Source organism: Peromyscus californicus, unplaced genomic scaffold (genome assembly GCF_007827085.1).
Source record: "Peromyscus californicus insignis strain IS unplaced genomic scaffold, ASM782708v3 Scaffold_23__1_contigs__length_62951481, whole genome shotgun sequence".
Taxonomy (NCBI): domain Eukaryota; kingdom Metazoa; phylum Chordata; class Mammalia; order Rodentia; family Cricetidae; genus Peromyscus; species Peromyscus californicus.
The window spans coordinates 51,726,535-51,751,175 of record NW_026294534.1 but is presented as its reverse complement, the minus strand read 5'-3'; the positions used below and the strand labels follow the sequence as shown (position 1 = coordinate 51,751,175).

General features: G+C 38.2%; 1 protein-coding gene across 2 annotated transcripts in view; it reads right to left on the bottom strand.

Annotated features, from left to right (window-relative positions):
* Window positions 1-3,695: 3,695 nt before the first annotated feature.
* LOC128119147 (probable ATP-dependent RNA helicase DDX60) overlaps window positions 3,696-24,641 on the bottom strand; it is a 108,074-nt gene continuing 87,128 nt past the window's right edge. For both annotated transcript variants that reach the window (XM_052752348.1, XM_052752349.1), the window contains 8 exons: window positions 19,226-19,330; window positions 18,527-18,668; window positions 15,698-15,819; window positions 13,579-13,726; window positions 12,039-12,181; window positions 8,910-9,061; window positions 7,308-7,370; window positions 3,696-4,427 (listed from right to left, as the gene is read on the bottom strand). In XM_052752348.1, coding sequence (XP_052608308.1) covers window positions 4,328-4,427; window positions 7,308-7,370; window positions 8,910-9,061; window positions 12,039-12,181; window positions 13,579-13,726; window positions 15,698-15,819; window positions 18,527-18,668; window positions 19,226-19,330 — 975 coding nt within the window. In that variant the 3' untranslated portion in view covers window positions 3,696-4,327. The remainder of the gene's footprint in view (window positions 4,428-7,307; window positions 7,371-8,909; window positions 9,062-12,038; window positions 12,182-13,578; window positions 13,727-15,697; window positions 15,820-18,526; window positions 18,669-19,225; window positions 19,331-24,641) is intronic.

The following is a 24,641-nucleotide window of genomic DNA, read 5'->3' as shown; positions in this document are numbered from 1 at the left end:
GTGTGTGTGTATTCCTCAATATATGAATACAATCTGCCCAGTCCATATAATGTTACTTGCAGATATATGAGATGAGGCCTAGCCACTCGGCCTTGGATGTCCAGTTAGGGGGATTTTCCCAGGGGAAGCCTGTTTCTACTGCTCTCAACATTAATTAGTTGCCTACAGTCTTTTTCTAGTGCTGTGGCCTCATGAGATTTTCCCCTTTCATGTTAGCATGTCCATTAGTGTCCTTGCTCTGATCATTTTAGGCAGGCATCTTGATGGAACTTTATGATCATAGCTTCTGACATTTTTAAGAAACACAATCTCACAGCAAACTTCCTGATCCTCTGGCTCTTACAGTCTTTCTGCTCATCTTCTGTAATGATCCCAGAGCCTTAGATGCAGGAGTTGTGTTGTAGATGTGTCAGTTGGGGCTGTGTACCACGTGATCACTTATTCCCTGCATTTTGATTGGTTGAGGTTTTCTGTAGTAGTCTCTGTGGCAAAGAGACATTTCTTTGGCAAGGGAGATATATCCACACTTGTATATGAAGATTTGAAGGTAGGAACAACAGATGACCTCGGTCTTTCTGGACTTGGGTTTTCTCACTCAGTATGATCTTTCCTAATTTCATCTATTTACCTGCAAATGTCATAATGTCAAATTTTGTGAAGTTGAATAGTATTTCCCAATAAATACATACAGATTTTTCATTGTCCACACATCAGGTGAAAGGCATTTAGGTCGTTTCCATTTCCTAGCTCTTGTGAATAGCGCAGCAGTGAACATGTCTGAGCAAGGAACTGTGGAGGGCACTGTTGAGTCCTTGGGCTTACATTGAGAAGTCGTATCCTTAGGTCAGATGGAGATTTATTTTTAGCTTTTGAGGTTCCTCAAACTGATTTCTAGGGCAGCTGGACCAGTTTGCAACCAACTTGGCCTTCCTCTTCACTCAGTTAATAGTGTTCTTTAGCTGTGCAGAAGTGTTTTAGGCGTATGAAGTCCCACTTGTTGATGGTTGGTCTCAATTCCTGGGCAAATGGGGTTCTACTCAGAAAGTCATCTCCTACATCCATATCCTACATGGTTCTGTCTATGTTTTCTTCTAGCAGTTTTTATAGCTACACACAGACAGATTTTCTATACACATGAAGCAAACATACTGATAAAGAGATCATTAACACCCCTCCTCAAAAAAGAAATGTCTAGTAATAAACCTAACTAAATAGGTGAAAGACTTATACAATAAAAACTTTAAATTTCTGAGGGAAGATGGAGAGAACACTAGAAAATGAAAAGACATTCCGTACTTATTGATTGGTAGAATTGATACTACAGAAATGACCATTCTACCAAAAGCTCTTTGCAGATCCAACACAATTCCTGTGAAAATCTGAATCTCATTCTTCACAGTAATACAAAAACTATCCTACAATTCACATGGAATCACAATGAACTCCTGATACCTAAAACACCCCTTAACAAAAAGAACCATGTTGGAGGGACTAACATTTTAGACTTCAAGACAGAGTACAGAGCCACAGTAATAAAAGCAAATGTGGTGCAGACACAAAAACAGACATGAAGGCCAAGGGAATAAAATCAAAGACCCAAACATGGGCACATATAACTATAGACATCCAATATTCAACAAAGATGTCAAAACAGATACTAAAGACAAGACAGCATCTTCAACAAATGGTTCTGGGCAAACTGGATGTCCATATGTGGCAGAACAAAATTAGACCTGTATCTATCACCTTGCATGAAAGTGATTCCAAGTGGCTCAAAGACCTAAATGTGAAACCTGAAACCACTAGAAGAAATATAGGCAGTACTTCTGAGAACAGTGGGAGGAGTGAACTCCATGCAAAGAGACCCAGGAGACAGGGTAAAGCATGTCTGCCTTGAACTCACTTTCTCCAGTGAAGAACCCACTTAAATCTGGGACTCTATTCCATGTGTGAAACCTACAAACTTGGAAGGACAAGCATCACAGCTAAGGATACCCATTTCTTTTATTGTCTGGTTTTTCTCTTCTCTGGGGTCCAGGGAATCTTCATACATTCTACCTAGTTCTAAAGTATACTAGGAAAGTATCTTGCCAGTTCATAGTTTTTGTAGGTTTTCTGAGCTCCACCTTTTTGCTGATATATATCTCCTGAACTCACTCTTGAGAAATTGTTCCTGCTTACTCTTCAGATTTAGCTGAAGACTAAAGAAGCAGCCCTCTCCCACTCGAGGGGGACCCACCTCAAAGATGTTGTATATAATTCTACACTTTCAAGAAGATTCCAGATTGCAGGCAAAAAAACGACCTCACTCTTCTAAAAATCTAGAAGCCAGATTAGTTTATACATATAGAGATGGAGGAAATCTTCATTTCCCAGCTGTACTCCTAAGTATAATCTTTAAGTTAAAGCTAACATGATGATATATTTCACATTATATAACATTCCACTAAGTGGCAATTAAGAGGTGCTAGGCAGGATCCTGTTTTCTAAGAGTCTTGGTTTACAGCACTGTTGTAGCATTTAAAGAATGAAGAGAGTTTAAACTGCATCCCCCCCTGTAGCTAGAGTTTTCCTGCCTGGCCCACAGTCAGGACAAATCTCTCTCAACTGCCAGTCCCACAGCCGCTCAGACCCAACCAAGTAAACACAGAGACTTATATTGGTTACAAACTGTATGGCCGTGGCAGACTTCTTGCTAACTTTTCTTACAGCTTAAATTAATCCATTTCTACTAATCTATACCTTGCCACGTGGCTCGTGGCTTACCAGCATCTTCACATGCTGTTTGTCATCGTGGTGGCTGGCAGTGTCTCTCTGACTCAGCCTTCCACTTCCCAGCTTTATTCTCCTTGTCCCGCCTATACTTCCTGCCTGGCCACGATCAATCAGTGATTTATTTATTGACCAATCAGCAACACACTTGACATACAGACCATCCCACAGCACCCCACCGCCGCCACCACCACCACCAAGGAAGAGATTTCTAACATCACTCATGAAATGGTACATCATTTCCAATAATCAGAAATTTTCTGCTTTAGAAATCAATGAACCATAACAGATTTTTTAAGCCACTGCAACCTATTTATAGTGACACCAAAAAGAGCATTGTTCAGTGAAAGGTTATGACTAACATAAGAAAAATTATATACAAAAGTACAATAACTATATACAATATATACAAGTAATAAATACCTAAACAATGTCTAGTCCATTTATATTTGACAAATTCAGAGAAAATAATTCCATTATCTATCCTATTTTGGTAAGTCCAAAATGTATCTAATTCACTTTCTATCCTGATTAATCTTCAACTATAACTAACTAATCTTCAACTCCCTCAGAGATCCAAGAAGGAAAATAATATTACCTAATAAAAAAATAAAAACAGGAAGTACATGCAAGCAAATTCCAAAAAAAAATGTGAGTTGACAGAAACAGCCAGCTGCCTGGACAGTCACTTGAGGTTTCTCCACAGTGTTGGGGCATCATCTTCAGCCTATAGGCTTAGTGTATCAGAAAAGACTGACCCTCTGTTTTGAGGATTCAGTGATGTAAGTTTGAGTTGAGGGTTTCAAATAGATTCTAGAGCTGAGAATGAGGACAAGGCCCCGATTACAGAATGATCCTATGTAACTGACCACACAGAATGAATGGTAGTGTGCACGTGAATAGATGAGTATATTTCACACAAATGAAACCAATGAAGTCTTTATTTCAGCAGTCATGTATATACAATTAAAATGAAGTAAAACATTAGCTATATGTTTCCTTTTAAAAATTGGATGAAAACATTCACTTTTTTATAAGTAGCTTATTTACTAAGATGTACTATTTCAATAGCTAACAATCTAAGCAGTGCAATCCATTCATGTTGATTGGAAAGAATATATTACACTTTCAAGATACTGTAATAATTTCTTTTCTAGTTTCAATAAACTTTATATATATATATATATATATATTAACAGTGAAAATATTTAAATACAATATTTTTTCTATATTTTCTACTCCCACAGAGTAGAAAAGTGTCTTCAAACATATATATGCAAAACCCCACATTTTCTCATTCAATCCTCAATAATTTGGAGACATAAGCATTTTTAGTCAATCATTTAAAGAAACCAAGACTTAGGCACACCAAGTAATATGGCCAAGGGTGCTCAAAGCCAAGCCCAGCAAGTTTGATGGCAACTCTTTAACTCCAAACTGCTTCCTCATCCCATTTCATTGTGCATGATTTTCTGATCAAGACATAAGAATAAAAGATGTATAACTTGCAAAGCTTCTATGGTGATATTTTAAGTGGTTTACGTAGTTTTTCTTTTCACACTTTTTCGAACTTTTCCTGAAAGGACTTAGACAATTGTTCAAATGCTAGAACAACGTTGTCGTCTTCGTTTTCACAGAGTTCACGCAAGGAGACACTACAAATAGAAGAACACATATATACACATACTATTAGTCAACTAAGTGACATAGAGTACTATTAAAAAAAAGACTGTCCTGAAAAGTGATGAGATAGGATTTGCAAATTATAAGGAATACTGATAAGAAACAGATTTATTCACCAAATAATGTGTACACACACACAAAAGAGAAAGAAATAGGAAACTAAGACAAAGTGTTCCATGCAGTGCCTTTATTACCCAAGGGTAATTGAAAGGCTACCAAATTCTATGTCATTTGATCCTTGCTTCCTTGGGTAGTACAACACAAATTTCTTTTCTTTTCTCTGCATACCTCATGCACATTTTTTTTGCTATTGTGTTCAGAATATACTATAATCCACTATGGAGAAGAAAAGCTTCTTTTCTTTCTCTAGGTAGAAAATGAAAGTAGGATGTGGTCAGTAGAATAATGGTCCTCATCTAATTCAGAGGTCCTCACCTAAATCCCCAGAAACCTATAAGTCATGTTAGATTCCAAGGCAAAGGGGAATTACCATCACAGATCATAGTTAATCTTGAACACGGATTCTGGATTCTCTATATAGAACTGATGAAATTCTCAAAGGTGATCATGGGTGTGAGGAAGGAGAGAACTGACATCAAAGGAGTGAAATGTGGACACTTGTTACACAATCTCAGCTCTCTCTACTGAACATCCCTGGCCTCAAAGACAGAAGGAAATGGTGAGCCAAAGCCTCTAAATTTGGGAAAGAGCCAAGGATTTCCCTTAGAGTATTCAGACACCTAATTTTACCCAATGGAACACACTTGACTTTTGACCTCCAGAATGGTAAGATGATATATATATATATATATATATAGGTTTATATCATTAAGTGACAACTTGTCCCATCAGCATTAAAAAACTGGTACACAGGCATGAAGAAATGGAGAAGAAACACAAAACTGAACGGTTCATAGCAAGTAGCCTTGGCTGAAATCAAGAACAGTTTGACATCTTATTTGCCTTTCATTATTTAGTGTTTTGTCCCTACTAGAGATCCATCTTTAGTGATCTACCACCAAAATGAAATGTCTATCTGCAACATTAACTTATTTCTCCTGAGTTACAGACTCATCATTGTGATGATGTCTTCTGATAGCCAGAGATATAGACCAGAATGATGTCCTCTGATATCCACAACATATATAAATTCTAACTCACTATTTTTGTACTTCCCCACAAAAGTCATTTTCACTCTGCTGTGTGTGTGTGTGTGTGTGTATGAGAGAGAGAGGCGGGGGGATTCATTAACAATTTAAACCTTGGTCATCTTAACCCACTATATAAACTTCAGGTTTAATGTCTCAATTATAAATATTTGTCAAATTAGTATTCTGAATTATTCCTTCTGTTTCCTTAATTCAGACCTTCATTCATTTCTGATCACCCTTACTGTTATAGACTCTGAGACAATCTGACACATCTTTACCACATATTCAAACTGTAGATCTATGCCATACTCAGTCTTATTGCCCTGTTTTCACGATGCTCAAAATATGCAGCCAGAATTCTAAACCATAACACTGAATTATCTTCCTGAAACAGACTCAAACTTCTCTGGAACCATAAGCCAAAAGAAATACGTTCTTCTACAAGTTGCCTTGTTTATGGTGTTTTATCACAACAACACAAAAGTAACTAATACAAGGACTATAAGGTTTATTTTTCCCCCAAAGGGTGGGAATAGATTTAAAAATCCTTGTACCTCAAGAGTGTAAAAATGTCTCAAACCAATAATAACACCCATGCTGGTTAGATGAATGAATGAATGTTTATTTTTCAGTCTGACTTTGGACACAGCTCTAGTATCTCTGGATGCTTCTGGATTGCTCTTAAGATTATACCTTGAGTAACTATGAGGCACCTTGCCTAGAGATACTACAAACCAATGATTATCAATCTGTGGATCATGACCCCTTTGGGGGTCACATATCAGATATCCTTCATATTAGATATTTAATTTCAGTTATGAAGTGGCAAAATTGAAATAAAAAATGAAATAATTTTATGGTTGGGGGTCACCATAATAGGGAGAACTGTATTAAAGGGTTGCAGGATTAGGAAGGTGGGGAACCACTGTTATAGATAGACAAAGCTATTCCCTTCTGCTCCTGTATGCTTCAAATTCACTCTGTGTATATAAAAATTCATAGGCCTAATTTGGTTCTGATCAATGAAATAAAACAAAGAATTGCTTATTAAGGATGCAACAATATTGAGATTTATGGCCACTTGAATACACCTGTGAAAAAATAAAGAACCACTGTTAAAGTGCTGGAATGCATTTAGATTAGAGAGTTAGTATGATGGTCATATACCGAGTTGACATTATATGGCCAATGGAGCCTAAGGATGGGGTGCTCACATAAAGTTTGATAATGCTTGTGATTAACCGGGCTTTGTTGCAGATCAAAACAGGAAGTGACCATGCATTGACAGTCAGACAATCCCTGAAGAAAAATATAGGTTGTAGCAAGAGACTCAAGAGCAAGCACCTCAGAAACATCATATATTTGACATGAGTTTACAATTGAGATCATTGAGAATATTAGGATCTGGGGTCAGTAATGCTCCTGAATAATTTTCTGTTAGTGTGTAGTGCCTGAGCCTGGGACTTTATGTGGATGGACCTTAATCACCAAAATAGTATGGAATTAATGATATTACAGAACATAACCAAGAGGTTGTAGGGATGGGGAATTCTATAGACTCTCTGGGAAGTTGAAATGCATGATATGTAACAGGCTTGATGATACTTTTACAACCTTGGTTCAAGAAAAAAATCTCAACATTTTCAAATTACAGTTAAAGTTTTGAAAAATAGCAAAGTAATATTTCAACATGTAACATACCTGATAGATTTAATGGTAAGGGAAAAATCTTTCAACAAGTAGTAAGCTGCCCCTTGATGTAACCTAAACAAAGAAAGACAAATTAATGACTCAAAATTATTTACTTTTTTTTTTTTACACCCATAAATTAGGGCTATCTTGGCTATGATCACAGAAGCTGGGTTTTTATTGTTGTTGTTTGTTTTGTTTTGTTTTACAATGAGTGGCTCACAATTGGTCACAGTGTTGAGAATAAGTGACTGCTGAGCACTAATACCTACTTGGAACATCTATGTTACCCCACCAAGGCAGGACATCACAGAAGAGGACACAAAAAGAACTAAGAGCTGGATCTGAGAGGAGTGCTGTGACATGCTCTCTTTGGGGCATGGTGTGACTCATGAACTCACAGCAACTAAGTTTCTTTGCACAGGGTCTGCACAAGATTGGGACCATTAACATTCAGGCATGCATGAGAGGTTCATAGGACAACTAGTTTCCCAAGGGAGGCACAGGGCCCTATGAGCTGAAGAAGGGAGAATCATTTTTCTTTGGTATTGTAGTCACTGGTGAGGTCCCCTGTGCTCCACACTCATGCAGGCAGCCCTGGTAAAACTCAGTGGGTCCCAAAATGAAAGCAAAACGAAACTCAAAGACTCAAAAATGGAAGGCTGATTTTCTGGAGTTAAGCAGTACAATTGGGAAGAAATACAACAATGTGGGAGGGAGTTTAGTCATAATAGTTTATATACAATTATGAATTATAAATGAATAAGGTTTAAAAACAAACCAAAATATTATCTACTAATGCAACAGCTACTTTACTCACAATAAAAAAATAGTGAATAAAAATTTAATAAACAAGAGTGTTCCAGGTTCTGAGGACTATCAAAACAGTTTATTCCTTAACTTACAAGAATTACTAAACTTTTATGTCAACTGTATGTTTAATTCCTTAGTGTATTTGCCTCTAGATGTATGTGTTTAGCACTTGGACCAATATCTCCCTTGCTCAGGGATATTTCCCTGGAAGTGAATATCTAATATGCTTAACATTACTTATTATTTCTTGACATTATCAAGAGAGAAGATACCTATTGGCCTGGTCAAACCTCACAAGGGATCCACGCTGACAGCAGTCAAGTGCATATGTGCTAAGCAGCAGTTTTCTTCCTTGACTGTCCAACTTTTGTGGCCAAAACAGTGTGTCCACAACAATTGTGTGCAGAGTGACCTAAATAATGCTTGGTCCTGCTTACACTTATAGAACTGGCTTCCCTGACAACAAGCTAAATTAATTCTCTCAGAACCGGATATGTAAACTAGATACTTTATATTCTCTCAGGCATTAAGCAATACCAGATAGCTATTTGTCATTATGTTTAAAATACCAAATGATGCCGAAGTAGAACTGTAATATAAAATATATTGAATATTCACAAAGATACATTTAGACTACATATTTAGGGCAATTGAGTTGGCCTAAAGGCCAAATTGTTGCTGATAAACTAGAAATAAAAATAGTATAGAGTATGTCATCATCTTTGCCATCAGTCTGGAAATGAAAATCTAATATGCTTGACAGGACTAACCATTTCTTGGAACTTTCAGGAAAGAACATACCTATTGTCCTGGTCTAATCCCACAAGGGATCCATGCTTATAAAAGTCAAGTGCATATGCGTTAAGAGGCATTTTTCTTCCTCTACTATCCAATCTGTGTGGCCACAGCACTGGGGCTTGATTGTGATTGATACCAATTGTGTGCAGAATGACCTAAAGAAATAGATTTTTTAAATGGTTATTCACAAGGAGAGAAGGATTGTGACTTATAACTTGTAGTCATTTCATATTCATTGATGCTTTTCAAGAACACTCTGTTGGTAGAAGAGCAGGGGCCTTCTGCACACACTGAGATGGTGCATCCTAGAGCATGGCTTAGCTCCACCTGTGAAGAGGATTATCCCCACAGCATGCTGATGGCAAGTCCACCAGACTAGGAAAGAAAAGTTAATTGAAAAACTTTAAGTCTCCTTAACAATTCAGAGAATACCTTTGCAAATGGAGTTTCAGAGAACTGGAGGCCTGCATGTCACAAGAGACTATTCAACTGAACAAGTGTAATGGTCTTCAGAATCAACAGCCAGAATAAAGAGTAGAGAGAGGATAGAACAAAAACAATAAAAAGGGAAGAAAACAAGTAAGTAGTTTTTCTGTGCCTATTTGTTTTGCAAACTTTGCCTCATGTGACCAACAGGAATTCTGATATAGGGCTAGTGATGCTGTAAACTGGCCCAACTACATTCTAGAGTGTAGTTATTTGTTTTTTTCTTACTCTCTATTCTTTGCTTCTTGGTTCCTGCCACACAGAGACTTATTCTTACTTATGAATGCCCAGCCTTAGCTTGACTTATTTCTAGCCAGCTTTTCCTAACTTAAATTATACCATCTATCTTTTGCCTCTGGGCCTTTATCTTTCTCTATTCTAATTCCTTCCTTTACTTCTTACTCCATGGCTTGCTGTGTAGCTGGGTGGCTGGTCCCTGGAGTCTTCCTCCTTATCCTCCTCCTCAATCTCTCTTCCCAGATTTTTTCTCCTGTTTACTCTCTCTGCCTACCAGCCCCTCCTATCCTTTCTCCTGCCTTGCTATTGGCCATTCTTTATTAATAGACCAATCAGGTGTTTTAGACAGGCAAAGTAGCACTGCTTCACAGAGTTAAACAAATGCAACATAAAAGAATGCAACACATCTTTCCATCATTAAACAAATGTTCTACAGCATAACAAATGTAACACATCTTTAACTAATATTCTACAACACTAGGGTGGTTTGGGAGTCATGGGTAGTAGACATGAACATTTTAATATTTTTATTTTGCTATGACCCAGAAAATCTCCACCCAAGGGAAATTTGCACACATGCACCAGATATTAATACCAACCCTGTTTGTTGCAACAGAGAACTATAAACTGATCAAACATCGACAGAAGACAGAGTAATGTATAGTTTTATATTATGAAGTATTATGTTGTGTGGAAAATAAACTAGAACTTCATGGCAAAACAGGTATGAATCTTACAGACATATGTAGCTAGAGTTTTCCTGCCTGGCCCACAGTCAGGACAAATCTCTCTCACCTGCCAGTCCCACAGCTGCTCAGACCCAACCAAGTAAACACAGAGACTTATATTGGTTACAAACTGTATGGCCGTGGCAGGCTTCTTGCTAACTGTTCTTATAGCTTAAATTAATCCATTTCCACATGGCTCGTGGCTTACCGGCATCTTCACATGCTGTTTCTCATCGTGGCAGCTGGCAGTGTCTCCCTCTCAGCCTTCCACTTCCCAGCTTTATTCTCCTCCTTGTCCTGCCTATACTTCCTGCCTGGCCACTGGCCAATCAGTGATTTATTTATTGACCAATCAGCAACACACTTGACATACAGACCATCCCACAGCAGACATAAAACTAAAGACAGCAAAAGATACTTTCAGGAGAATACAATTAACCATTCCTTTACTCTTCTAAAATAAAATGCAAGCATTAATAAATACTCATTTGTAAAATGAATTATTTTCAGAAGAATTTGGAAATTTCAGTAGCTTTAGTGGAACACAAGGAAATGAAATAAAAGTGAGGCAAGAGTTCTAGGTTCACGGGTACCCACTATGTGTATTCCTCTCTTTGTAAGCCACCCAGAAGCAATAGAATATAGCATCAAATGGTAATAAATAATACAAGTAAGTGAAATTTCAAGATATTACAATATACCCTAATAAAAATTATATCAAGTGAATTGGGTCAAGCAAAAAGCAGGGTATGATCAAATACCTATGTCAGATGCTTCAAAATGAAGCAAAGAGAAGCAGAAATTGTTTTCTAGAACTCCATGAGCAGCAAGGGTGAGTGGGAGCGAGTTCATGCATATACCTATGCCTCTTCTAATGCTGATTTTGCAGCAGCAAGACACAGACTTTCTAGTTTATTCTATCAGCACCCCTCTGAATTGCCATGGAAACTCTACATGTAAAAAGGAAGTAAAAGTGATTGTTACACTTCATAAATTGAGGTCATTACAGAATAAATGGAAAGGGGAATTATTTTGATATCCTCCTCTCCCTCCTTCTCTCTTCCTCCACCCCCTTCCTGTCTTGAAACAGGAACACACTCTAGCCCTGCCTGAAACTCATTATGTAACAGTCCCATTTGTAGCAGTCCTCCTGTCTCAGCGTCCCCCGTGTTGGAATTACGGGCATGAGCCATCACATCCATCTTGGGAAAGGAAAACTGTAATGCTTAAAAGTTAATATTGGTTTTTCAATGTACTTAACCACCAGTCTCTTACATATCCAACTAGTTGTTTATAGTCATCCATACAAAATAAAGAAATCAAAACTCCTAAAACATTTTTCTTAAAAGTTATTTGTCTTGATATGCCATGGCTGGCTGATCTACATGGGAGGCCTGCACTTCTCTGAAAAGAAAGGAGAAGGAATGAATGGCTGGCGGGGGAAGAGGATAGGTTGGGGGAGGGACTGGGAGGAGAGGGGGGAGGGAGGGAAAACTGTGATCTGTGATCGGGTTGGGAAAATTAATTAATAAAAATATTTTTCTTACAATAGAAAGTATAATTTTTTATCATCTGTATGCTTGCATTCCACAGCTTTCACAGCTGTCTGTTACAATATACCACTTAGACTGGAGCAAAAGCCCCCCAGAGACTAACTAATACACATCCACTCTTCACTTACATTATTTGGAACTCCTGGACAGAGCAAATCCACATCAAAGTTTCCAGACAGACAGACAAATGGCGAAACTGCCACCCGGCCTTCCCCACAGCTCATCAAGTGGGACACAAGTGGTGAATCTTCACATTCTTCACCTGTGAAGTCTGGCCAGAAAAAGTTGAGATAGAGCCCTGCTTGCTGTTCTTCTTTTAGTTTTTTGGCTTGTTTGTTTGAGAAAAGGTCTCCCTACATATCTCCAGCAGGCCTAGAACTGTCTGTGTAAGCCAGACTGATCATAGACATCCCCGTGTTCTCTAGTCATTCCCCTGCCTCTGAGCGCTGGAATTAAAGGCAGGTGCCACCATGCTGGGAAGATTCTTTTCCTTGTATGAGAGCTAAACCAAGCTAAAAAGGGAAGCCATTGGACCTAACAGGCACCACATCACAAGGACAACAAATTGGTATAACACATGCTGAACAGCCAAGCCAATTTCTGAAGGGATACATGTGGGGATATTTTGTTGTACCCTAATAAAATTTGCCTGAAGATCAGAGAACAGAACTAGCCACTAGACTAAACACAGAGGCCAGGCAGTGGTGGCACACACCTATTGGGGGATTTATTGAGGTAGTTAAAAAGGTTTATTTGGGGGGTAACTTACAGCTAGTAAAAGGGTTGGTTACAGGATCTGGGAGAGTTGAGGTACAGTCCAGCTGGGTTCTCTGGGGAGAACTCTGCTCGGTCTACCATTCAGCATCCAGGAACCAAAGAGCTGGCTATCCAGATCTCAGGTCTTAAGGGCTCCCATCTCAGCCTGCCTCAGAGGCAAGTCACAGGTAGGCATGACAGTTACCAGAAGCCTCACTGGGGGTAGTACTTCCAGGTCAAAGCTGGAACAGCTACCCACTACATTCACCTTTAATCCTAGAACTCAGGAGGCAGAGAGCTGTTTGGATCGCTGTGAATTCAGAGCCACCCTGGATTATATGAGATTGACTCAGTCTAGGAGAGAAACAGAACCAGGCAATGGTGGCACACACCTTTAATCCCAGCACTTGAGATCTTATACCTCTGCTACTAGTATTTGGGAAGCATACATGCCTTTAATCCCAAATTTCATAAGTAAGAAGTAGCAGAGTCAGGGAATCTGCCCAAAGTCAACATCAAGCCTCTCCAAAAAGTGCTCATAGAATTCCCTTTGTTTCTCTTGTCTCAGATATACACTTGCTCTATTTTCTAGGAATGACCCAAAGTCAGCCCTCAATCAAAACAGTTTATAAATAATTCAATTTGGTTTTAGCATCATTCTCCACTGCCCTTTTAAATGCCTATCTCCAACTTCTGTTTTTTTGTTTTGTTTTGTTTTGTTTTGTCTGTTTGGTTTTTTTTAAGTAGAAAGAACCCAACTATTCTAAGGCATGCTGACTTTTCTAGAATGTCAGCATTCTGAGATAAAAATGGTACAGTTGGAGCCCTACCACTGACCTTATCCCTAACATCCACATTACATGTGCTTGGGCATTACTAAATCACTTCACAGTGGAACTAAAACACACTTACCAATTTTTGACAAGGGGAGTTGATATTCCTGTTTCATATCAGCCAATCGGGACACAATTAGCAGAAAAGTAGCAAAGTCCTCTGTCACTTGCATGTTGTACTCATGCAGGGCAGCACTAAAGTCCTCAGGGAGGTCATCAAGGAACACCTAAAAGCCAAAGGTTTTTCAGAGAGAGAGGAGAATACTTGCCTTAAAAACTGAATATTTGGAGCAGTGAAGGAAAAAGACCACATGGTATAGTTCAATTGTTTTCAATAAAGCCACTTTTTCTTCTTTTCTTGATTAAACTGGGGTTAAACGTTTTTTGTTCTTATTTGTACTTGTAAAAATAGATACTCTACTCATAATGTTTACTCAGATGCTACTTAATCAAAGTGACTTTTGCTAAAGTAGAAGCGTGTCCTCAACTGCCACTGGACTCATGAGTAATTTCAAAGAATCTAGGGACACATTTGTAGAGAAAAGAAGAGAAAGCGTATTTTCAGGCTTGGAATCAACTCCACCTAGTTGAGAGGTTTTGACACTCTCACTGTATTCAGTATGCTAACACTGTTAGTCACTTTCAGTCTGTACACATGAAAGCGCTGTATCTCTGTTTCTTCTTTTTGTAGTTTTGTGATAGTAAACTACAGCTTATTGAAAGACCCTAACCCTTCAGGCTTACACCCCCCAAGCTCCAGGAAATAAGGAACTAAAAAGAAAACTAGTTCCAAGGGCCACCTGATTCAGCCACTACTCAATCACCCCTGTAACAATGTAACAATGTAAAAAGATTTCTGTTAAGAGATGTGCTCAACTGTGACTGGGATAGTTGCAAGTGTTCCAGGAAGGACCATTGTGACCTGTGTGTAAACTCCACTCCCGCCCTGATACCCCCCTTGAGGTTTCAAGAAAAATGTGCACACTGACGTAACTGTATCCCCCTCTGTGATCACTGTAACCAGACAATGATTTTATGAAATTAGCTTCTAGACATAAATCAATCAAAGTGACATTGTATGGGAATTGTAATCTTGTGGGTTTTATGGGTTTTTCCTTTAAAAGCCCTTATGGGGCTGCAGTAAGTTGTGACTCTTGCTCTTGGGAGCAGAGGAGCCCTTCTATACAGAAGCTTAATAAATCCTCGTGCTGTTGCATCAGCTGGACTGGAGTCTGGGTTCTTGGGGCGGCCACTTGAGACCCTAAACTTTGGGGTCCAACACTTATAAAGCATGCCCTCACAAAGCATCTTCATCTAAGACTTCTGGATTTGAGGAACTGTGAAGAAAAGAATTCTGCCTTTCTCGGCCATGCCATCGGTGCTACATCCTAAGAGAATCAGCTCAAATCACCAAGAAGAGCAGAAAGGGTGCTACGAATGAGCTCCTGGAAACAAATGCAAGTGTTTTAATTAAATGGACAAATGTACCTTTCCAAAAATGACCAAGCAAGATGAAAAACTCTTTCTAAGATTTAGACTCTAGGAATCAAAGGACAATTTCCCAGATAACTTTGTAAAACTTTCTCAGGGATGACACTATGACATACAGTCATATCTCAAGACACACATTCAACAATGAGGATGGCTTTGGGGCTTAACTGCCCCCAAATACCTTCATTTTCAATGTGTATGCACACGAATATGTGTGTGGGTGCTCTCCACCTTATTTTTTGAAGCAAGGTCTCTCAGCATTCCTAGAGTTATCTCCAATTAGGCTAGCCTGCCCTAGTTAGCTCCAAGGCTCCAGACTTCTCTGCCTTTTCAGCTCTGGGATTATAAACTGTGCAACCATGTACATCTTTTCATGTGGGTACTGGGGTCCACACTCAGATCCACACGCTTGCATGGCAAGCACGGTATAAAGTCATCTTCCCAGCCCTCTACACCTTTCATTAATGCTGTATTTTGATGCAATCAATTAAAAACATGAATATACTTTCATCCTTAAGGCATGTAACCTTTGAACATTCACAGAGTGACATTTGAATTACAGATAAATATCACCACACTATTTCTAAAAGAAACATTAGTACATAAAATACATTAATTACCCCATATTCATAAAGTCCTGTTGCTACTGAATCATTTCTGGCAGAATTTGTATACTATTATTAACTAATTTTATCAGAAGATTTTACCTTTGATTGATAAAACTTGATGTTAGCATCTTGAAACTTGGCCGGAATATATATCCTTCCAAAAAGATTTGCCAATACTAAAACCAGCTTTTCCATTACATCTTCAGAAAAATACTTTGAGCCTGTACAAAACAAAAGCTCCATGTTATATATGTAGAAAATTGTTATATCAATTTTTTCATGTTTAAAATAAATGTTATGTTCATTTCACAGCAACTGTAGCCTATCTTCAGCTGCACATGCTTCTCACCTGAGACTTTTTTATTCCTGCTTTTACCTTCATTAACATCCTTATCTTACCTACTACAAATTACCTTCTGTTCTGATCTAGACTTTGCTTACTTTGACCCATCTCCCAGGGGATGACCAAATTTATGGCTGTGTCTTTATGTATTATGACTGTCTTTGTCAGTGCTCTGTGGCTGTAAGGAGACACAATGACCATGGCAACTCTGATAACAAGTCAGATAACTGGAGCTTGTTGACAGTTTCAGAGGTTTTGTGCATTATCCGCATGGCAGTGAGCATGGTGGCACACAGGCAGCCATGGTGCTGGAGAAGCTGTTGAGCGTTCTCTATCTGCATGTAACACGAAATCTAATAGGTGTTGTGGTGGTATTGTGTTCCCCAAAATATTGTGCACCCTAATAAACTTATCTGGGGTCAGAGACAGAACAGCCACTAGATACAAAGACTAGAAAATGGTGGCACTCACACCTTTAATCCTAGCATTCCAGAGGTAGAAATCCCTCTGGATCTTTGTGAGTTCAAGGCCACATTGGAAACAGCCAGGCATGGTGACACACGCCTTTAATCCCAGGGAGTGATGGCAAAAACAGATATATAAGGCGTGAAGACCAGAAACTAGAAGCATTTTGGCTGGTTAAGCATTTGGCTGGTTAAGCTTTTAGGCTTTTGAGCAGCACAGTTCAGCTGCGAGGCATCCAGTCTGAGGAAACAGGATCATCTGAGGAATTGGCAAGGTGAGGAAGCTGTGGCTTGTTCTGCTTCTCTGGTCTTCCAGCATTCACCCCAATACCTGGCTCCAGGTTTGATTTTATTAATAAGACCATTTAAGATTTCTGCTACAAGGTGTTTTTCAAGATGACAGCAAGAGACACTGGGCCTGGCTTCAGCTTTCAAAACCCCAAAGCTCATCCTCAGTGACACACTTCCTGGAACAAGGCCACACCTACTCCAGCAAGGTCATACCTCCTAATCCCTGTCAAATAGCGCCACTCCCAAATGACCAGGTATTCAAACACATGAGCCTGTGGGGACCATTCCTATTCAAACCACCACAGAGACCCTGCTATAGTAATTGCTAGTTGCCAAGCTGATGGGGATCTGTGTCCTATCCATCAGCGGCTTGACTACCTGCTCATCACTGTAACATCTTTTCCCGTGTGCTTATGGACATAGGTGAGTAAAATTTCTGTAATGTTCTTCAGCAATAATTTAAAATCCTTACCACTGTTCTGGTAAAGATAACTTCACAGGAGCTTCCAAAGTTACTCAAAATTTAATCAAAATGTGTAATGTTTTAAATAATTTTCAAACTTTAGGAAATGAATTTGAAACAAATTCTCTAATATGAATGCTTTTTAACCTTTTATTCTTAGTGACAAATTTTTTTCATTTATTTCACTATATAAATCTAGCCCCTTTTCCTACTGGATTTAAACCAAACATTAATTTTAAAAAAGAAAAGGTAAAAAGATCAATAGAATCATAACCGTATCATGTGCTCAACCATCCCAAGTAATTTAAACATCCTTCCTCGATAATCAGAAAAAGCTGATTTGGTAATATGGAAAATGAAGAACCATAATTACTCTCACCTCCCTGCTTTGAAACATTCTCCCTTCTTTTTTCCTATTCCCTGTGCCTATATATTTCTTAAGATTCAAATTATAGTGATATTCTAGACTTGCCACTGACTTTTGAAACCTCAAAGCCCACTCTCTAGTGATCCAAAAAGATCACACTTCCTAATCTTTTCAAATAGTGCCACTCCCTGCTGTATGGGATTTATTTTTAAAGACTTTGCCCAATATGGGCAAAAATTTAATATGTAAAATTGACTTTAAACACATAACTAATGCAATATCAGTTATTGATGTATACTGTATACATATATTCAAAGAAAATAGTGTTACAGACAATATTCACAGACATTAGTAATGATTATCTGTGGGTAGAATTTTGGGTTTTATATTTTAACAATGCTTTCCTGAACTGTTCTTCAAAACTGACCATATATTATATTTAATTACAAGGAAATGTTTTATAAATATTGTATATCATTCAGCATGTTCAGAATCCTAGTGGTAACACACTTTTCAAGTTACAACTTGCACTGGTGAATATTTTAAAATCATTGTCACAAAATAGAACCTCTATTAATACTTATTTAACTTTATCTTATTTGTGAACCTATAATTTGTCTATATAATTAACATTCTCATTTTTATTATTAACCTTTTAGGTAAATGAACAATAATAAGATTTTCATACATATATTATCAAACTTAACTGATACTCTCTCAAGTGATTATTGAGTAAAGGTATTCCTGAAGTTCTAGTTTTTATAAATCTATCAGGTTTTTTTTTCCCACCATGGGAAGATTTTACACACACACACACACACACACACACACACACACACACAAATTTACATGTATATAATATATATCACATTATACCATATATTATTTGATATATGCCTATATACTAATAATGATATATTATTTATATGCCATATGATATGATAATATTATTTCAATGGTACACAGACACACACACAGACAATGCAACCCTTAAACTTACCTTTATAAGTTGGCTGACAAAGATTATGGAAAAGACCTCTCACAAGAAAATTGACAAAAACAAGATTGGATGGTTCGTGGTAATGTAAATGTGACACCAGGCCAGCAAACCCTGTTGGATTACCTTCTTGATCTATATATCCCTAAAGAACAAAAGTAATTTGTTAGTTTGGCTCCACTCGCAGAATTAGTAACAAGTAGATTATTTATTATCAGTTTAAAACAGTACATATCAACAAGATGTTCCTAACTGGCCCAATTTTAATAATTACATGAATTACAAGTAGCAATACTCATTGGGTATTGTCTTCTAAAGATTGCAATAATGCAATGTGGTTAAAAACCAAAATCTAGGGCTGGAGAGATGGCTCAGGAGTCAACAACTCTTGCTGCTCGTGCAGACAACCTGAGTTCAGTTTCCCAGAATCCACATTAAGTGCCTCACTGCTAGCTACTACTCCAGTTTCAGGTTTTCTCATGCCCTCTTCTTGTCTCTCCATGGGCACCTACACACATGACATCTACTCATACATACATACATATGTAGATAAAAATTTTTAAAAATTAAAAAAAATCAAGTCTGCTACTTTAAAAAAATCTAGGTAGTAGAATATCTATTAAACACACACACACACACACACACACACACACACACACACACCCCAGAGAGAGGGCAAGAGAGGGAAGAGTTGGTTCCTACCTCTTTCACCAGGAACTGCAAAGAATATAAGAAGTACAGCTTTAACATGTCTGTGACTCGGGGATGTTTGAAGGATAGCAATGAGTGCTTCAGCACTGACAGTGCCTACAAAGAAAAGTGTTTTGATTTAGCAAAATTAAGTGAATGAAATGTCTTTGAAAGAGATAACACAGGCTAAATAACATATATATATATATATATATATATATATATATATATGTAAAATCACTTATCTTATGCACATATAATGTGAATTACAAGCTCCGTACCTCTAGAGCACTGTCAACCATGTGGGTTCCCCCCTTTACCACTTTACTCCTTTCCAAACTCTGTCTCCTCTGACTACAGCACACAAGGAAAAGAGGGTGCTCTTGGTCACCCACTGTATAGGATATGAATAGTATAATAAAATACAGCAGCAATATACAAAGTCCAATTAGATTTAATACAATACAATTTCCTTCATCATATATGACATCATCTAACATAGTGCATATATCCCTTAATACACAAAAGAGCACTGGGGCAGTTTGAATGAAAATGGCCTCTCAGGCTCATGTGTTTAGATGCCTGCTCCCTTGTCACAGGCCATGACACAGTTACAGCAGATGGCAATCCGGATGTCAACCCACCAGATGAAATATTTTCTGATGGAGGAACCCTGTCAGGCAAGGCTTGCAAAGCCATGTACTTTAGTAACAGCTTGGTATCTCCCCATTAACATGCATTTTCATGTAATGTGTACATGTCATCCCATGATTACATCTCAGTCTCACAGGCACTTATAGTTGTGGATGGTCAAGAAGATGACTTCTCACTCAGCTGTATAGCTTTGATGAAGAGAAATATTTTAAAGTATTCTTCATAACTAGATCTATTGTTCCACATGAACTGTAAGACACTTAGAAGCCTGTTCTCCATAATTAGCTTATTGACAGGGCAATTTGACCAGATGAAGTGTCTCTGTGAATAGATCACAAGCAGGACTTACACAGATTATATACGAGGACAAAATTATGAAGTGTCTGGCTTTGTTGAATCAAAGTCCTTCAGAGAATAAAGGAGACCTACATGACCCTGAGTTTCCCCCACTGGCAGCTGATAACAAAACTCACAACATTCACCTGCTCTGACCCTGTAGCAATTAACACTTTGTACGAACATTCTAACCTCAGTTAATGATATAAAACTCAAGCTTCAACTAACTGTTCATTATTTAGGTCCCAAATAACTAAACAATTAGCCAGTTCCAGAGATAAACAATTTTATGTCCAGCTAAATGCAGATGTCACTGGCCAGGAAAGTGCCAAGCACCATGTCACCACCTATTTTTTTGCATGGTAAATGGCCTTGCTCCTTATCGTCTCTCAAGGAATGTGCTATGACCTTGAGAGGTAGTCTTATAACTTTTCTTAGTATTCCAAAGAGTCTGCTGTTAGAAATGTTTATAGCCACGTAGAGGAAAGGAGATGTAAAATTAGAGCTTAAAAGAAGCTGTAGAATTAGAGCTGAAGAAGAATGAAAGAAAATGACACTCAGAATGTGTGAGTCTTTTTCCCTCAGACAGATAAAAACTTATTCCTAAGGCCCTCAGATAAAAAAGCTTGATGCAGCCGGGTGGTGGTGGCGCATGCCTTTAATCCCAGCACTCGGGAGGCAGAGCCAGGCGGATCTCTGTGAGTTTGAGGCCAGCCTGGGCTACCAAGTGAGTTCCAGGAGAGGTGCAAAGCTACACAGAGAAACCCTGTCTCGAAAAACCAAAAAAAAAAAAAAAAAAAAAAGCTTGATGCTCTAGAAATACCCTTCAGATAAAATAGTCATAAGTTTCATTTCACTTTGCTGTGTATCTTTTCTTTGAACCCTGTTTGTATAGCCTTGGAGCTGGACTCCATGGCATACTTTATTTGGCACTGGAACAGGGACCTATATATAGATAGTCAGAAAATTATCCATGGGAGAAGAAGAAATTTTCATGGAGGAGAGGCCCAAGTAGCACCTTCTAGGAGTGTTGGAGAGAGACACTCCCTAATAGTTAGCCTCAGATAGACCTCAATCATGGATTCTGCAGATCCCCTGATCTCGAGTATCAGGAAAAGATGGGTCAAGATTAACTTAAGAAAATTACTACAAAGCTGCAGTTTGTTTCTCTATTCTCCATCAGCCTATTTTCTTAAATGATACCTCTTTTTCTCTCTTTCTAAGTATGGGAAATTTTGAATTACACCTAGAAAAAATCTTCTCTTTAAATTTTCTTAGACTTCATATTCTGCTCATTAATATATATTTGTTCCAGCAGATTTCTAATCATTAAAAAGGGGACAGGCTCCCCCATCATCTTCTTGGACATCGTCTTGCTATAGCCCTGCGCTCTTCCCTCCAGCTCACACTTCAGCTCCCCCACCCCCACCCCACTGCACTCTATGGCCATCTCACAACACAGACTGATCTAATCACTGCCTGTACCCTCCTAATACAAACTGCATCAAGGCTACCTACACATATCACAGAGCCTGCATACCATTGCATTCCAACCTTCAGGACCCCCAGCTTTGCCCCCATGTCAACAGAAAGAAACCATGATCAATTTCTACACCCCTCTGTCACTCTCCCTTCTTTCTATACTGAACTCTGGATTGCCTTTTAAAAATGTTCTATTATTGATTGTATAAATTTTGCCCATGATCCTGAGATGTACACTTTATCAGATAGTCTCCTTATATACTTCTGACAATTGTTCTGGTATGAAAATCTTGCTATGTATATATTAAGACAGATTACTAGTTCCCTCTCATAGCCAAAATGGTTTATCAATTGCTGTTATTACAAGTTTAAAGATACTTGATAGCTTCAGCCACAGCCTTGGTTCAGCAAACACACACTGCTATTCAGGCATACTCTTTATCTAAAAATGTTTCATTGTAGTTGGTCACTCAAAAACAAACTTATCCAAGATTAATAGATAAAATTAATGTTCTAAAAAAGCTATTATTTTTATGATAACTCAGATTCAAATGCTTATACATACTCTACAACATCATGTCATATTAACTAATAATAGATTTTTTATGTTACTCCTCTGCCCTTTATTGGATCAGAGATGTTCTAAAATCATATACAACTATACCTACAAGGTGTTTAGACTAGTTCTCAGCTTGCCATCAATATACATGATTGATAATTAATTATACTTCTTGATTATAAATTATAAACATTGATTATTAGTATGAATATTGATTAGATATTAATAGATTAGTAATTATTATTAATTTCAAAATCATTAAAATATTGCTTCCAATCATCTTCAGATTTTTAATTTATCCACATTACTCACTGCCTTAAGAGTGATTTACACATTTTCTTTTTATAAAACAAAAAAGGGACTCCCTGGTTTGTGAAACTGTTTGGGAAGGAATATCAAGTGTAGGCTTTGAGGTTTCAAAAGCCCATGCCATTCCCACTTAGCTCTCTGTCCCTATTTTGTGGTCCTGCCTCAACCACTACTCCAGTCCCCTGCCTGCCTTCCTGCTGCCCTGCTCCTGTCTTGATGGTCATGAACTCAAAAGTCTCCAGTAGACCCTTTTTTTCTATAAGTTTCCTTGGTTATGGTTTTATCACATCAACACAAAAGTGCCTAAGATAAGCATAGAAAACCAAATTGGAAGAAACAAAATTATCTTCAAACAGTCTGAGCATAGAAGACTATCAGTTTCAGAGCTTGCAGCACGTAAGTTATTTGGAGAGTGTGTGTTGGGGGGGACGACTAGATATACTATTCTGTGTCTATAATGTTATTGAAAAAAGATTAGAAGGAGATTGACTGAAACCAAAGGAGTGAAAATACTCCTTCATCTCTAGTGTCAAACAGAACTGTTGTATGTGTAGTATTCAACTCACCAAAATATCTATGAACTCAAAATAAAAGCAAACTTTCTTAGCACCACTCAATGTCAATCTGTCTGCCCTTAAGGTGGAGAGATTATAGAAAGCAGGAAAATGTTCCACTGTCTTTTAAAAAAATAACAAAAAACAGAAAGAATTATTGTGGTTTTCATTATGTATGTACATGATGGGGGTGGGGGGAGGCAGGACATGCAAGTACTCATGAAATCTAGAAGAAGGCGTCATACATCCTAGAGTTACAGGATGGTGTGAGACACCCAATATGGGTGCTGGGAACTGACCTCAGGTCCTCTACAACAAACTTGCAGGCTCTTAACCCCTGAGACATATCTCCAGCTACTACTGTATTTAAGTCCAATATACCTAACAGTGGAACAGGAGGAAAAATAAAAGGGGTGAACTCCCCGTCCGCTCTACAGTGGGTTGCAAAGAGAACCAAAAGGTGCCTTTACTACCACCCCATTTTCCTTGTGTGCTGGAATTAGAGAAGGCAGCATTTGGAAAGCAGCCAAGTAGTAAGGGATTTGGGGGAAAGGAACTAACAGTGTTCCCTGTGTCCTGGAATTACAGACATTATGACAAAAGGCATACTACCCTGATGTATTAATATTTTCACTGCTATATCAAAATACCTGAGAAGAGCAACTTAAATGAGGAACAATTTATTTTTGGCACATTTTTTAAAAGTAGCTTCAATCCATAACTTGCCTGGCTCCATTACACTGCAGCTGCTCACCTCACAGCCAGCCTGCATTAAAAGACTTCCACTCCTGTTCTATCAAGGACCTCAGCATACTGGATAATGCCACCTTCATTTGGGGACATTGCTGTCCCATAGACAGATTTTCTCTAGAGAGAGTTCCACAGGTGCTACCAGAAATAAAGTATAATTAAAATCTACCCTAGTGTTAACTAAAGAACAAGTTGATTCAGACACAGTGGCACATGCTTATAATCCCAGGACTTCAGGAGGTGAAGGAGTTCAAGTTTATGCTCAGCTCTGTAGTAAGTTCAAGACCAGCCTGGACTACATGCGGCCCTATCTCCAACAACAACAAAGTAAGCATGATCAACAATTTGAAGATCTGAATCAGTAATGCAAAAGACAAATGTTATGTTCTTTCATAATCAAAAACAGTAATTGACAAAAGGGGGAAATGGGACTTGCAATTTTAGAAAAAATAATGACTTATTGAAGAAGAAACAATAAAAGAAGCAATTGCCAAAATTATAATTTGAGAGTTTTTTACTTCAAAAAATACTTGAACGTAGCACGGTAATGGTGGATATGCTTAACACCACTGAGCTGTACGTATAATGTGGCCAATGTGGAGAACATATGTAAAGCTCCTCACCATAAAAACAACCTGTATAGCAAGATGGAACAATGTCTTTACAAAGTAACAAAAGAGTCACCTTTCAAATACACTTCAAGTCTGGCAGTGGTGACACACATTCTTAATCCCAGCTCTGAGGAGGCAGAGGCAAGTGGATCTCTGTGAGTTCAAGGCTAGCT